Consider the following 16,220-nt stretch of genomic DNA (forward strand, 5'->3'; position numbering starts at 1 on the left):
GTTTTTGATAAAGATATGCTGAAGAAATAAAACTAGGGCAGCATAGACCACGTGTTTTTACTGGAGACAGTAAGGCCACCCCTCAACTGAGGGTGTAGGTTTTGTTGGGGTTTTTTTGTAGTTTGTTTGGGTTTTTTAATTATTAAACACTATGGTAGAGCTAAGAAGTCCTTAGCAAGGGAGGCTGGGGAGATAGTGCAGAGGCCCCATTTCCTCAGCTGTTCTCTTGTTTTCCTGCAGAACAGCACCAGCCTAGCAGGGAAACAGCAGGACCCTTTCCCATCCCAGTGGGACCATTCCCAACTAGGTACTCAGCCTACCCAGCCCCAAGGATCCAGTTCACCAGCCCTTACTTCAGACACAGACATGCCTCAACGGGCAGCCACTCCTGCAGCCCTACTCCCTGGGGGACCCAGAACATCCTAAGTCTTTCTAAGGAGAGTTAGGGCAAAGGTATTTTAAACACCCTCACTAATGCAGATCTCTAAATTCATATATGCAAGCTATAGGAGAAATATTTTAATTTATGGGGATGTTGACTAACATTTATCTTTCACAGCACATTCATATCAGCCAATATGTTATTTCATAAATTCTAACCATCTAGGAGCAAAGGTTCAAACTCCATCCAGCAATGAGACACAAGGAAACGCTTCTCTGCCTGAACAGGCACCAGCCTTTTCCCACACTTAGGAACAAGGAGAAAGATGGAGAGGGGGGAAATATTAAGAACATCGGCCTTGTTCAGCTCAGATGAGCTAAAAGCCCACACAGTTAAGTACAACATGCTGTCAAGTACACAAGCCCTCTTTGTCAAGTACCACTTGTCTAGCTTTTGCAGAAATACTTCATATTCCAAGTGCTAAGTCAATTGGACTTAAGTATAGTAGGTGGTTCGCTGGACAATAGCTTAAGTAATCATTTCAAACCTAACCCCTATCAGGTTGATAAATAGTAAAAGTGAGTTGCAAATAAATGGCTCCAGTGTGAAATTCATAATTTCATGGCACTTCTGTTGACACTGTAACTGTGACTAACAGCATAAGTCTTTCCTTATGATCATGTTATCAGTACTCCATGCTCTCCTTGCATGGAATTTACATTAATATTTAGAAAATGTACCCTGAAATCTGTTATATTAGAAGTAGCTCATTAATAAGTCTTAAGTGAAGTAGCAGATGAGTCCCCAGCCCTGTGCTATTTACACACAGCATGCTTGACAATTAGCATTAGCAAAGTCTGCCCACTGACTTCATCTGAAGCCCTGCATGCCCAAAGAACAGAGCTAGACACGTGATGGTCACTCTCCCCGTTTACACAAAGTTGCCAGACAATGTTTAACCTAAGGCTGTTACACTCATAGTGCAGCAGAGCATTTTCATCCCATTTCATTATCACATGCAATTGGATTTTTATGCTTCATTTCCTTGACTGTGTAAGGCAATGTGTACAGGATACAAGATTAAGAGCATAATTGCATAACAAACTGCCTTGCTTGAAATGAACTTGCACATCTACAGATGTCACTGTCTTTGTCTATACTGACAGCTGCAATGAACAACTACCATGACATTTCTAAAACATAGACTGACCTTTTAACAAAACACTCTTACTGTATTTCTTGCCCTACTGAAGTTCTGAGTGCAACCACCTTTCATGAAGAAAAGCCTTAGGCTTCATTTAGGTGATGGTAAAACTGAAGAGCTAAGATCTTTGTGTGCCTCAAGTGTGCAGCAAATATTTAGTGACTCAGTGCTTTTGCTCTGCTACCAGCTCTAGGATTGAGGGTTTCCAATATATTTGCTTTGGATGCAATTCCAAACGTTGATTTTTTAAGAGAAGTACAGCTGAACCTCACTAATCCCAGCACTTTAGAACTGTCACTATTTGGTTTAGTGCAGAAGAGTAACTGCTAATACAAGTCACATTCTTCACATGGCTACAGAAGTAGAGTTTCCCCTGAAAATTAGTGGTTTGGTATAAAACAAAAGCAAAGGAAATTGTACAAGTGAAGGCACTAAGCACAGAAGCTCGGATACTGGTGATGACAGCAGGAGTAGAAAGTGGTATAACAAGTTAACATTCAGTTTAACAGAGCTGTGTCAGTTATCAAGTCCTAGAGGAGTAGAGATCGGTTATTGTAACCTCACAGAACATAAGGAAACCACAGGTCAAATGGAATCTAATTAAGTGGTGTTGCACAACCAGTCTTCAAATGAGATGGCATTAATACAAAGGCAGCATTAGAACTCTCCATTCTCTTTGCCTGTAGGCTAAACATACTTGTTAAACCCTGCTGTTTGGCTGCCTGCAACCTAACAGTATTTAGTTTACATGGTTACATGGTAAATCCCTTTGAATTTGGAAAATATTCCTTTGAGAGAAGGGCAACATATCAAACCTAAAGTTTAACTTTTTGATAAGAAAGACTAATAGTGCAAAAAACACCAGAAGGTGACATGGGAAATTTTTTATAGCATCTTCTGGCACACTAAGAAATTGGAAAGTTTTCCAATTTTTGTACAGATTAGGAAGACTTGCATGTAAAGAAAACCTATTAGAAAGCTAACTGAAACTTATTGCTACATAGTTCCTTTGTCTTTAAGTTAAGAAGTGCCTCTTAAGCAGGGGGACAGGGGAAATGACAGGTATAAGTAGCTTCTCTTCCAAGCACCAACACAACTATTTTGCTTTAGTAATTATTACAGACAAAACAGCTTTATCTGTTACTCACAACCCTTTTTTCCTTTCAAAAACCACCTCTTTTTCCTCACTCCATTTTCAAAGACCCCCAAATTACATACTCCCTAGTGCTTCTATTAAGCAGTCATGGAACTTCTGGCCACAGAACATCAGCTCTGGCAGGAGGAAGAGTCCATTCCACTTTGTGGTTTTCCTAATATCCTTCTAGCCTGCTGTGTTCAGAAAAGGCAGGCTCCAGCTTTACTGTAAGTATTCCTCCAAAGACCTCTTCTAATTATCTGAATCATATAGTAAAGAGAAAGCTTTTTTACAGTAATGTTTTAAAACAAATGCTGAGTGTTGCCAACCGATTTAAATAAAGCCCAGGTTTTAATCCCCAGCTGCAGCACAGAGCTCACATTTACAAGGACAGCTAGAAGAGCTGCACATACTGCAGATGTTGGCACAACAAGGATTTTAAAAAAACACGACTGAATGGAATTACAATTGTGAACAAAAGCATTTGATAAGCATTTCAAAAAGGAAATTGGCTGCAAAGTTCAACAGGAATGTAACAGCAATAGGAGATTTCAGAACAAAGACAATCAGGAAATTCAGTATTTAGTCATTGTTAGAGCCAAATCTTCAGTGAGGGGATTTAAGAGGACTAGCAGTATTCAGTTTCATAAGTAGATGCAAGAGGGAATACACAATAGACAAATAATTACTAGTGTAAGAGTGCTGCACTGAATGCTCTCCACTAACAGGTAGTAGAAAGCCTCAAGAAAAGTAGAAGCAGCAAACCTGAAATGGATCCAATAAACAAGAAAACATTTTTCTACAAGCCGTAACTGGCCCAAAATATTTATTACGCAAGATGACAGGGAGGCTAAGAGTAGTAGAACCAGAAATAATTTGTTAGTAATGAGCAACAAACCTACTCATAAGCCTTTTAGGCCCTTGGTTTTAAACTATTTTCAAAGCACACCGTTATCCCTGGCTGACCACTACTGCAACACAGTATAATCTAGCAGAAAAAGTATTAGATCAAGACTCAAGAAGCCTGAGTTAACTTCCAAACTCTTAGCCTAAAATCCATTTATTTGCCTATTGATAATCATGAACAGGCTCCCTCTGTGTCCCTATTTCCCTAAAAACACTAGTAATTGTATTGCCTTTCTCTGTAGGGAAGCTTTGAGGCTTACAGATAGAGAGCAAGGTGATACTGGGGACTGTTCTTGCTCTCTTTAAATGGGCCACTTCGGAAAATTAACTGTTACCTAGTTACAATATAGATACCTCATTTATAAGCTGTTTAAGTGACAGAACATACAATCTGTTCCAGAGAGGGTGAGATTTTTCTACATCAGAGATAAGTTTGTTTTGTTATCAGCTGCTGGAAGCTCCAAAATAAGCCACTAACTGGTCTACAGAGAATAGAACAAGCAGATAAGGCATTAAAGAAACCTTCTAAGATACATTACTAACAGCGGTGTATCTGAAAATGAGGACCAGACCTACAAAGGTAGAAGCAGCCAAATGACAGAAACCAGTAGCTACAACAGAAGAGAAGGTAGCAATCAGCTGGCACATTTGCAGCATGCAATAGTTTCTTTCAAGAGCTTAGTACCAAATTAGAGGCAGATGCCAAGCACCTGCTGCTGAGTGAAACAACCAGAAATCCTGAAGCTGATGTTCAGTATGAAAGGACTGGACCAGGTTATCACTAGTTGCAGGTCCATCTCCTTCAGGTGCCCATGCCACAGGTGGGCTGTTGGCTGCCAAAAGCATAACTGAGTAGCCACAGCAGTCTAATGCAAGGGAAACACAGCCAGTAGAAGGGCAGCTGTACCCAACAGCAGCACACTGATGCCAGAGCAAAGGGAAACAGGGCTTTTAATCCAGAGGTACAGAAGGGCAGCCCCAGACCACAGCTGAACAGCCAGGGGTTTAACATACAACTGCTGAGCTTCATTCAGCCTCAAGAAGCTTGTGATCTTTGAACCAAGTGTAGTTAAAAATCAGCCACTTACTTTAGAAGCTATATTACAGAGTCTTCAGCTCCTCAGGTGCAGAGCTAGAGCACCAAAACCAATTTGAAGGCACAAACCAAGCAGATTAAGGGATGACTTTTTACATGGTCACTTTCTAGTCCTAGATCTACAAGTACCTAAACTTAAATTGTTCTAGGACAGCTTATCCATCACATTTAGTCCTCCCTGTCTGTAGCAGTGAGGCATGAAATAAAAAAATAATCACTGCTTCAAAGGGGTTTGCTATCATTAGAAACAGCATTCCTGAAGCTATACAGATAACAACATATTCCCTATCTCTATCAGCCAAGTCCTCTTTAGCCATCTCTATGTTGCCCTCAAGTTTCCCTTATGTGGAAGTTCATTTTATACATTGAAACTGAGCTTGAGTTTCAGGCAACTAAAGGTCTCCAAGCCCCTACTGCTAGAGCACATCAGTCTGTGCCAGAGGGCACTGCCTGAACACATTTTAAACTGAAAAGCAACAGAAGTCCAAAAAACTGGACTTAAGTCCAGAAACTTTGACAAACTGATATCACTCATTAATGCAGCAGCTGTCTTGGCCTTCAAAAGTTTCAGCAGGAAACTTGTCTTTTCTAGCCAGTTGATTCATTTCCACATTCACTAACAGTAATCTTAAGGCTAATTACAGGCTATAGCCTACACATGGCCCTCCTCACCCCTGCAATCCAGGCACTTGATTATGACAAGCCAGAACTAAGTGAAATTATGACTGACTTCACCTTGAAGAGCAATGTGGCATTGAGTACTGCTGCACAGACTGATCTTTAGCAATTAGAGTGAAGTTACTACCTGGAACATGTACTTTTACTTAAGGGCCAAAAAACATTCAGTGAGCAGCTATCATTTGCCCCTGTTAAAGCCTTATGTTCACCCAAGATTGAATCTAGAGTTTTTGTAGTCTAGGTGACTAACATGAAGTACAATTCACAGCTGGGCTTTGATTCTGCAGAGCAGGTGTCATGAAACACTGCTTGTTTTCATATAGCCCCAGCTAAACTAGTAGTAAGTTTATACAGAGTATTTGGTTACTGCTGTAAAGGGTCTAGGTGATACTGAGTTACCAACATCAGACCTAAATATCACTGCACAGTTCAGGAGCACTACTTCACCTTAAACTAATGTTTTTCTTCAGTTAAGTCCTCTCCTACAACCCTAAGAAAGGGCAGGAGAACTCTATGGAATCTTACTAAGGAGCCAGTTCTCACAGTATTAGAAGAAATTAATTAGTACCCTGTAACATGAACTAAGGAGGTGACAAAACCATCCAGCATAAGGGAAGCTGCCATTGTCACTTGAGTCTCACCCAAAAAGCTTGACCTTTTAAAAGCTTCAGTTCTAGTTTGTTAGAGCACTCTGACCAAAGCCATTGAGAGCAGTGCCACTGCTCAGCAAGACATTCATCCTTGTCCAGTCTAGTTCCTTCAATGCTGTATGGCAACAACTCCACAGCTACACAAGTCATCCAGAAGTCCTTTGCCATCACATTTCTACTCCAACTTTATTTGTAAAAACTACATTAACATGCCACATTTACCATGGATGCTCTCCTCTTTAGGCATTTAAGAAAAGCCAAAAATAGTAGCATTGTGGGCACCAGAAAGAGAATACCAGCAGCAGTCATTGTAATGCCAGCCCATGCCTCCTTGCTCAAGAGAGTGCTCCCTAGAAAGCAAGCAGAAAGATAGTTGGTGGAGACAGCTCTTCACTAAACCCAGGTAACATGCATTAGTACCACATGGGCTTAGTACCTTGGGTTGCAGACCATCCTTCTGGCACAAGGAGGACAGGACCCCGTAAACTCACCACCGCAGAGTTCACACCTGGCATCCCACTCTCTACAACAGTAACATAGTAGAGGTGAACCCCATAGCACAGTGCATTAGCTTGGATCACTACAGCCTAACATCTGCTTACTCATTACCTCGCTTGCTTCTAGATGGCCTTGGGCATCTTGTCATACACAAAGGGGAGTCTGGTTGAAAACGGTCACAGATCAGAACACTGCAGTGGAAGTATACCTAGGACAGAGAATGAGAGGTCCATTCATTTTGGGATAACTGCTTCTACTGACGGCTTTAAGTAGGAGACTGTCACCTACTAGGCCAGGGAGGGCTTTGTCACCAGACACAAAGGCAAAAGTCTTCACTTCCAGCCTTTGGCGATAGTTCGCATAGCTGACACTGTGCCCCACAGGATGAAACACAGTCCTGTAGCTGTCCAGGTCATACTCACACCTGCCAGTAGGTAAGAAGCAAGTTAGAACAGCAGGGTAGAGAAGGTTTGGTTGGTTTTTTTGTTTTTGTTTTTTTTTTTTTTTTTAAGCAGGCTGAAGTTCAGGGTAGAGGTGCTGCTATCTTTGTACAAATTCCAGCATACCAGTACAGTATACCTGGAAGGCCACCTCAAGTGAAGCCCTTGTACCTGGGGCTCTGTTCCTAAAGGGGAGGCAGGGGAGAATTATGGAATCCACACACCCACTGCCAAAAATGCTTCCATTTATCTAGCAGGGCACTCACCCATCAACAACAATATTCCACTGGGGAAGTGAGCTTGGATCTTGTGAAGCTGTTGCCCAACAGTCATCCAATACCAGATGGAGGTTGGGATCATTGCGGTTCAGGACCTGAACTTCTAGGAAGATGGGCTGCCGTAGGTACCTTACTATTGGGTACTGATCATCACGGTATGGCTGCCTGTACGAGTCCTCTGCAAGAACAAAAACCTTGTTAGATGAGAGAGTCCTGAAGAAACTCTGGTCTGGAGCTCTTCAACAGCACCTGGTCTACCAGCTGTAGTTTGTCCTAGAGTCACAGATTTAAGGCATTTGCCTCAGGTAGCATGGGTGTGAGGAGAGGAAGCATATCAGGTCATTAGAAGCCCATGCACCACAAGAGTTCACTCATACATCCTCCCCTCCACAAGCTCCAGCTGCTTCCCAGCCACCTGAGCCCAGAGTCAGCTTTACCTGGATAGCTTAGAAGAACTAAGGAGAGGGGACCTTGGTTCACTGAAGAAGCTGGAGGAGGAAGGTTGTCTACCTTTATAGTGAGGGATGCATCACCATTACTGAAGGAGCACAGGACTGTTAGCCTGTAACAAGGAAGGAGCAGCTGAGCCTTATGTTCATATATAGGATATCCAGGACTAAGTATTACCCAAAGAAGTTTCCAAACACACCTGAGTTCACTGTCCCTTGAGATCCTGCGCAGTGGAAGGTCTGCCCATAGGGCCCTCACCTCATTCTCATAAACAATCTTCTCCCCATCCAACTGCAGAGAAATAACAGCATTAGGGGGGCATTCCCAATGCACAAAGCCCTCCTCATCAATCCTGGCTACACACTTACCCAATACCTGGTCCCACATCCATTCAGTGGGACATGAAACCAAACTCTGTCATTCAAAGAAGACTTGAAGGCTGGCCGGCATGCAGGATCTCTGAGCCTAAGGGTATCCAAGTCTAGCAGCGGGGTGGTACTGTCAGCAAGGATTTCAAAATCCATGTACCCATCCTGGGTGCATACAGCAGCTGTAAGAGAGGTTCACATAAATTGGCATGCCAGTCACTGACAGCTCAGTCTGCCAAAAGCTGTCATGTTCCAGCTAGAGATGCCCTTTCCTGTGAAGGACTGGTTTAAGAACAAGCCATGCTGAAGGATTACCGTCTGACCAGCACACGAGCCACATCCATTGCAGAAGGCGGTCACTTACCTGTTGGTGCATGCTGGTCACAGGGGCACTCTGGGTGCATCACCATTGTCACAGTCTCCCCATGGAAGTGAAAAGCCAGTTCCAAAGAGGACATGTAGGACTGAAGTCCTGAGCAGCTCTCCCCACGTAGCTGAAAGACAAGAGTTGCTCTCCTGGTGTGTAACTACAAGAGCTCATTTGAACACATGCATGTGTTAGAGCCGTTTCCCTTGCCCTGAGGCCATGGTGCTCTTCACACTCAGCTAGTTTGTTCATTTGCATTGCTCCAGGCATGCCAAGTACCAACCTACTCCAAGAGGAATATTTTCACCTCCAGCTGTTTTTGCCAAGAGACTTCATAAAACCTAGATTACCTTTGAGTGATGCCTATGTATTATGAAGTCACTGTACATTCCTCATAATCGCAACTGCCCTCAGCCAGCCACAGGACACATGGCTGACTTGACAGGTGCTTACTGAGAATCAGAGCACAGTAGCTTTGACCTTGACTAAGCACCAAGGAGTTGTAATCAGACTTGAGGATCTTGTTCCTGTGACTTGAAGATCAGAACTCACCCTGGACTTCAGGACTTCCCTGCTAATATGCAGCTTGACCCCTGTCTTTGTGTCCAGAGCAATCCCATTTTCCTGAAGCTGGTCCATAGGGATGATCTTATCCTCTGCACCCACAGCCATAAGGGTCCCTGGGAAGGCTGGGATGGCAACAGTCATGTGTGTTGCATTACAGATTGCTGGACCTGCAACAACATCTTTGTTAAATATAACACCAGTTTCCTCAGGGCAGAAGCAGATCAGGTTCTTGCTCCATGCATTACCTGGTGCACAAAGCATTCTTGACTGCACAGTCAGTCTACGTTCAGGAGGGCCATACATGAGCTTGAGTGCCACGGTGTAGAGCACCTTATCATTGTGCTGACAAAGAAGATAGAGCTTTATTAGAGAGTGCTCAGCTCATGATCCATCATAAGACCAACCCTGCAGGGCCATATACTACATCTGGTTCAGGACTGCTGCTATTCATGTTTGCAACAGCAGTTTCTTCCCATCTCAACACCCTTTTGAAAGAGATCTGCTCACGAGACTGCCAGTCAGATGTTCACAAGCTAGGCTATAGCTAGAAGTCTGCTTATGTAGACACCCATCAGCTGTGCTGCTGAGGTGCACACTTTACTTCCCCCATTTTGTAGGGCTGGGTAGTTCAATGACAGCTACACAGGATCAAACAGCTTTGCTCACACCAGCTAGGCACAGCACTGCATCAGCCTGACATCAGCTCTGGCCATGACCTGGAAGTGCTTTCTGCAGGTCTACAGGAGGGAGATACCTAGCCTCTGTTAAAGCAGCACCATCTCCTCAGTGCCAACAATTTGTTCACCTACCTTGTAGGAGACAACTCCAGTGGCAGTAAAGGCTACCTGGAGGATCAGGTTGTGGCCATCAGCTAGAAAGTTATAACCTTGCTGCATGGCATGCCCAAGGCTTAGCTGGTGTATTCTGGTTCCATCATCAACTGACAGAGCCCAGGTCATTGGAGCTGCTGGAACCTGGCAAAGCAGGAGATCCTTGCTTAGGAAGGGAAGGACCAACCACACAGAAGCAGCAAGGCATTACACAGTTCTTCAGCCTGCAGAGCTGCCACATCACAGGCTTTACACTCAAGTTCCCTATATTGATAGCACAGAATCAAGCTTCCCAACAAGATGCAAGTACTTCAAAGAAAACTACTCCAGCTTGGAGATATCAGGCTCAGTTTAGGTCCAAACCCCAGGCACTCCTCCACTCCCCCCTTTGCAAGACAGAAGGCACTTACCATATGCTCATCACTGAAGCCTGGAATGAGTCTTGGGAAAGTAACCTGAAACACAGCACAAGGGTTAGACCACAGGAACAGACAGTGGTCAGAACCCTACAACTTCCTAATAAAAATATCTACTATAGTTTTCCAAAGCAGACAGCTGGCACCAGCATCCTGGTTTTCCCTGCAAATAGGGCTGAAGCCAAACCATGTGCATCATTAATAACCATTTGCAAACCAACTCTTCAAAGAGCTAGTGGTCACACTAAGATGAACATGAAGCCAACAGGCCTCCCTGAAGCTGGCTGGAGCTTTCCCCAGCTTTCTGCAGATCCCAGCCACACAGTTCCAGGAGACAGCCATCCGGCCTTGCAAGCCTCTAAGCGGGACCTATAGCACTCCCATTCCTCTACTTACTGCCATGAAGTCTTTTGTACAGTTTGTTGCACCAGCAAAGAAAGGAGTAATGATTTCATCTGCACGAACACTATGGCAGCGAGTGCTGTAAGTTACATTCTTCTCCTCTCCCATTGTGTCATTCACCATCAGCCTCAATCTTAGCAGGTGCTGACCATCCTATAGACAAGAGACATTAATTAGAAAGAGGCAGCAGTACTTACCACAGCAGGAGGACAACTAAAAGCCATTGAGGCCAAACTCTAGCTTCAGAATTATTTTAGGTGTTTGTACCAGTGCAAGGACAAGAAAAAAATGTTTAAAAGCCCTATGGAAGAGGAGATCTCTAGGAAAGCATGGGCTCACAAGGTTAGGTTGAAGAGCAGAAAATACTGAGAACTGTGGGAGTCAAGAAAAAAAACCAAGGACTAGCAGGTTGTAGTGCCAGCAAGTCAGCTGATCAAGAAACAAGTTAATAAATGCCAAAACCAAGAGTCTTGTGGTATTTCAAATACCTAAAAGCAACAGTTACCAGTAAAACCTGAGGCTAGTTTGGGTTGGCCTCCCACTTATTAGTCTACCTCAACAGCTATCAATGGCATGTGTTGTTAATTTCTCTACCAATACACATTGTGTAAATAGAGAAACTTTGAAACTCTTAAACCTGGTCCATCCCCCTACAAGATATCCTTTAAAGTAGCTCAATTCCTTTACAGGAGAACACATTTATGGCAGTGTCTAAGGGGGTTTAATCCACAATTGAAAGAACAAGTATTCTGGTAATTTTTTTCAACTTCTGGCATGAACTGCTCTTATAGAACTGTTTGAAATTATCAGAAGTGTAAGTATTTCCACTCCTGAAGAAAGTTAGAGCTAGAAACCCTATTAAACCCAATCCTGACCAGGAAAAAACCCACACGCCATCACAGCAGCTTCCAGAATGACAACCCCTTTACCTCCAGGCTAGTGCAGTTGACAAACAGGACACTGAGCAACAGCCTCTCATAATCTACGGTGGGGTCACAGGACACGATCTCCTCACCACTCACATCTAGGGAGAAAGTGGAAGATCAGCCCTGCAGGCAGGCACCCGCTTTCAGGCTACAGCAGAAAGGGCCAGGGCAGTAGCAATACATACCCTCAACAGACACATGCCAGGAGTAGTTGCCAAGCTCGCTTGAAAATTCAACTTCCATCCCATTCCTATGACAGGTCACACTCTCTGCAGAGGGAAGACCACCATCAGTTCCAGCATCACCCTCCCAGAGGCACACACCCTGCAAGTCCTCCAGCTCAGCAGCCCCACTTTAGAGCCTTCTTCCACACCAAGGCAGAGGGCAAACAGCTCTGGACAAACCTAAAGCCCCCATCCAAACCACTAGCAGCCCAGGGAGGCCTCATTACCCAAGAGATCCTGATCCCCCAGGCCATCAGCACAGGGGACTAAGGGCAGCAAAAAGCCAAACAGGAGCAGCAACCTGCAAGCAAGAGAGAACCAAATGAGAGACCAGCAAGGAAAGAACCCAGCTCCCCACCCCAAACCCCACTCACCACATCCTTGAGGTGCTCAAGCACTGCTGCTTCACAAGGAGCCCCATCTCCTCACTGCCACCACAAGCTTGCTCTTTGGCTGCCCAGGGAGGATTATATAGGACCCGGTTCAGGGTCCACACAGGTGCAGCCTCTCTGCTGCCCAGGGGACAGAGAGCTTTCACCTGCCCCTCCTTGAGATGCAGTCTCCTTGTCGGGAAGAGGAGGGCTCACAGGAGACCTTAAGGTGATAGTAAGTCTTTGGCACGGGTTGTTGTTTCCTTCTGTTGTGAAGGCATTTATTTCTTGCTCTGATAAGGTACTCCCTTTATTGCCTTGCCAGATGTTGCATAGAAAAATGCACATCTTTTTGGCAGTTATTTTTTTAGAAGGAGACTTCTGTGCCACTTTGATTTTCTGATGATTTAAAATTATTCTACCTGTAGATTTGAATGTGACTGAATATTTTGTTCCACTGTATGGGCAAATCTGCAATGCTGATATAGATCTAATTAGGAGGAAAACATGAATGGCAGGTTAAGGAAGAGAAGTCCTAGATCAGAGCTTTAGACTGGAAGATCTCTGGAGGCTTTGGTTGGACTGTCACTGTTCAGAGCTGTGGGGAAGAGGCCTGGAAAGAAAAAATCTCAGATTCGTGTTATCTTTCAGCTTCCCCAATGCTTCTGATTTCAGACAGATATATTGGGTTTGCATGGCAAGGTTTTGGTAGTGGGGGGGTGGGGTGTACTGGGTCTGGCTGAGATGGAGTTAATTCTCCCCGTGGCAGCCCTCGTAGTGCTGTGCTCTGCATTGGTAGCCAGAAAGGTGTTGATAATACACCAGTGTTTTGGCTACTGCTGAGCAGCGCTGGCACAGCTTCAAGGCTGTACCGCTAACATTCCCCCCCCCCCCCCATCAATGGCAGGCTGGGGCAGGGCAAGATCTTGGGAGGGTGTAGGGTTCAGTTATATGGAACTTAGTTATTGGGCCTGAAAATAGCTCATGGTCACAAGATTGTTCCAGGCACCTTTAGAAGGCCTTGAACAGAATAAATAAGAAGATAGAAGAAGAAAGATCCCAATTAGGAAAACACAGGTGCACATTCCACGATAAAGGGAACTTGGCACAAACAACCTCAATTCAGGGGCTTATCTTGACCAATTGGACTAAGACAAGTCTTGTATGCTTTAATTAACACAACCAATTATGTCTTGTGTTTGTGCGCGTGGACAGTACCGATGTCACCAATCACCGCTTATGCTTGTGCGTGTGGACACCAAGTGCTTGCATGTAGTAGCCAATCAAAGTCTCTCAACAACTTAGAGAACTGTATAAAAATTATTAGCTAAGCTCAATAAACTGGCGACTTTAATCATCACATTGGTGTTCCGTCATCCGGGCCCCGCACGGATTAATCCCTAAACCCTACAGGAGGGGACATAACCAGGACAGCTGACCTAACCTAAACTAACCAAACAGATATTCCATACCATATGACATCAGCTCAGATATAAAAGCTAAGTGAAGGGAGACGGAAGGGGGGTGCATATTGTCTTCCGGAGCAACCACTATGCACACCGAAGCCCTGCTTCCCGAGAAGCGGCTAGACATCACCTGCTGATGGGAAGTAGAGAATAACATTGTTTGTTTTTCTTTGCTTTTGCATGTGACCTTTGCTTTCACTTTATTAAACTGTCCTTATCTTGACCCACACGCCTTTTGTTATATTTTCTCCCCCCTGTCCAGCTGAGGAAGGGAAGTGATGGAGCGGCTTTGGTGGGCACCTGGTGCCCAGCCAGGGTCAACACACCACAGGGGGTTACAGGGGTGGCTTCTGAGAGAAGCTGCTGGAAGCTTCCCCTGTGTTTGAGAGACAGCGAGCCCATACCAGCCGGCTCTAAGACGGACCCGCTGCCGGCCAAGGTCGAGCCCATCAGCGATAGTGGTAAAGCCTCTGGGATAACATATTAGGAAGGAAAAAATGTGGGAGACACAGAAACGGCAGCTGGAGAGACGAGTGAGAACATGTGAGAGAACCTGCCCTGCAGACCCCCAGGTCAGTGCAGAAGGAGGGGAGGAGATGCTCCAGGCGCCGGAGCAGAGATTCCCCTGCAGCCCGTGGGGAAGACCATGGTGAGGCAGGCTGTCCCCCTGCAGTCCAGGGAGGTCCACGGTGGAGCAGATCTCCACCTGCAGCCCAGGGAGGACCCCACGCCGGAGCAGGTGGGTTCCCGAAGGAGGCTGTGACCCCGTGGGAACCCTGCGCTGGAGCAGGCTCCTGGCAGGACCTGCGGATCTGTGGAGAGAGGAGCCCACGCTGGAGCAGTCTGTGCCTGAAGGACTGCAGCCTGTGGGAAGGACACACGTTGGAGAAGTTCGTGGAGGACTGTCTCCCATGGGAGGGACCCCACGCTGGAGCAGGGGAAGAGTGTGATGAGTCCTGCCCCTGAGGAGGATGAAGGGGCAAAAATAATATTTGATGAACTGACCGTAAACCCCATTCCCCATACCCCTGCGCCGCTGGGGGCGGGGTTGGTAGAGAATCCAGGAGTGAAGTTGTGCCTGGGAAGAAGGGAGGGGTGGAGGGAAGGTGTTCTGAGATTTGGGTTTATTTCTCATTACCCTATTCTGCTTGATTGGTAATAAATAGAGTTAATTTTCCCCAAGTTGAGACTGTTTTGCCCGTGATGGTAATTGGTGAGTGATCTCTCTCCTGTCCTTATCTCGACCCACAAGCCCTTTGTTACATTTTTCTCTCCCCTGTCCAGCTGAGGAGGGGGGACTGATAGAACAGCTTTGGTGGGCACCTGGCATTCAGCCAGGGTCAACCCACCACAACAGACTTGTAAAAAAACCCAAAGACTCATATTTTTAGTAGTAATTGAATTCTTGAGATGTGAGAAAGAAAAAAAGATAGATCATAGCAAGAGAGGAAAATTAATAGTATGGATGGTAATATAAGGAATGGGACGTTAAACTGGGCTTCAGGGAGTAACAAATTTTGTATTAATGTACCATGTATTCATGTAATATATATTCATTTATATTTCTTTTTACAGTTAGAGACCTGTGCCTAGAGCAGATTTTAGAGTTTCCCAGCCCAAGTGACAGTAGCTTCAATTCTCTTAAAGTTGTGAGAAAGAGCTTGTCTGTCAACTGCTGGTAGGTACCAAAGTGCTGGAAACTTGGATGGGACAACAGCATGAGTGGAGGCAGCTAGCTGCAAAGTGTGTGATTGCCATCGGTGCACTGTGTAGCAAAGCAATATGATCCATACAGGCAGAGCAGATGAGTAGTGTAAGTAATTTAAAAATTTACATTCTTCAGAAGCATAACTAACTCTCATCCTTGTGAGAACATGGCAAATGCAGAGTTAAAGCTATTATGCAAGTGGGGATACCAAGTGTGCACAACGCCACTCATAGCAATAAGCAGGCATTAGCTCGGATCCGTAACCACACCAGAGTAAATAGCACCTGATGTTAGTAGCACAAAAAGAAATTGCACTTCTGCTTCTGCCATCAATAGCATTAGCATGTCACTAACCTTTAGCAAGAAATTAACTTCCCAGAGACTCCTGAATTCACAAACATACATCATGTACCTTTTTTTCCCCTCTCCCTTCTTTTATAATGAGATTCATTGTTTTCAAAAGCAGTGATTATACAGAAAACTAATGAAACGAACTCTGAAGCCATACACAAGTTTATTGTATTATGTATCTATTATTATTTAGCTTGGGTTTAACTAACACATTAGGGGGAAAAAAAATGTTTCCAGTATACATCCTTTAAAGAATTACACAAATGAGGTACTTTCAGGCAATCGAATCCAATGTAAAGTTAAACTTACTCGTCATTTCCCTGCCCCTGATTCCCAGATTCATTAAGTTGGTCGAAAAGCTGTGAGTCCCAGGGAGCTTTGGATCACGTTCCCGGAGTTTGGCTGACTCTGGGCTGGTAAAAGCTTGATCTTGCATCACACCAGAGTCATCCTGCTACTGCGGGGGACATCTGCAGAGACCTGAGCAGCGGCAGTGCACGGTCCTGC

General features: G+C 44.8%; 1 protein-coding gene across 1 annotated transcript; it reads right to left on the reverse strand.

Annotated features, from left to right (window-relative positions):
• Nucleotides 1-6,255: 6,255 nt before the first annotated feature.
• On the reverse strand, nucleotides 6,256-12,238 carry ZP2 (zona pellucida glycoprotein 2). The gene is made up of 18 exons (XM_049791172.1): nucleotides 12,192-12,238; nucleotides 12,045-12,118; nucleotides 11,779-11,862; nucleotides 11,597-11,691; nucleotides 10,662-10,820; nucleotides 10,260-10,304; nucleotides 9,829-9,993; nucleotides 9,265-9,361; nucleotides 9,005-9,186; nucleotides 8,450-8,579; nucleotides 8,086-8,267; nucleotides 7,917-8,008; nucleotides 7,705-7,829; nucleotides 7,256-7,445; nucleotides 6,838-6,973; nucleotides 6,661-6,757; nucleotides 6,488-6,574; nucleotides 6,256-6,401 (listed from the first exon to the last, which is right to left on the reverse strand). The coding sequence occupies exons 1-18, from the start codon at nucleotides 12,236-12,238 to the stop codon at nucleotides 6,256-6,258; spliced, it is 2,133 nt and encodes a 710-aa protein (XP_049647129.1).
• Nucleotides 12,239-16,220: the final 3,982 nt, after the last annotated feature.

Source organism: Accipiter gentilis, chromosome 33 (genome assembly GCF_929443795.1).
Source record: "Accipiter gentilis chromosome 33, bAccGen1.1, whole genome shotgun sequence".
Taxonomy (NCBI): Eukaryota; Metazoa; Chordata; class Aves; order Accipitriformes; family Accipitridae; genus Astur; species Astur gentilis.

Excerpts from the sequence above, each read along its gene's own strand:
- ZP2 (XM_049791172.1), bottom strand. The coding sequence starts at position 12,238 with ATGGGGCTCCTTGTGAAGCAGCAGTGCTTGAGCACCTCAAGGATGTG. Across the intron at positions 9,994-10,259 it reads GCTTCAGTGATGAGCATATG|GTTCCAGCAGCTCCAATGAC; the intron begins GTAAGTGCCTTC and ends CTGCTTTGCCAG. Across the intron at positions 6,974-7,255 it reads TGGAATATTGTTGTTGATGG|GTGTGAGTATGACCTGGACA; the intron begins GTGAGTGCCCTG and ends ACCTACTGGCAG.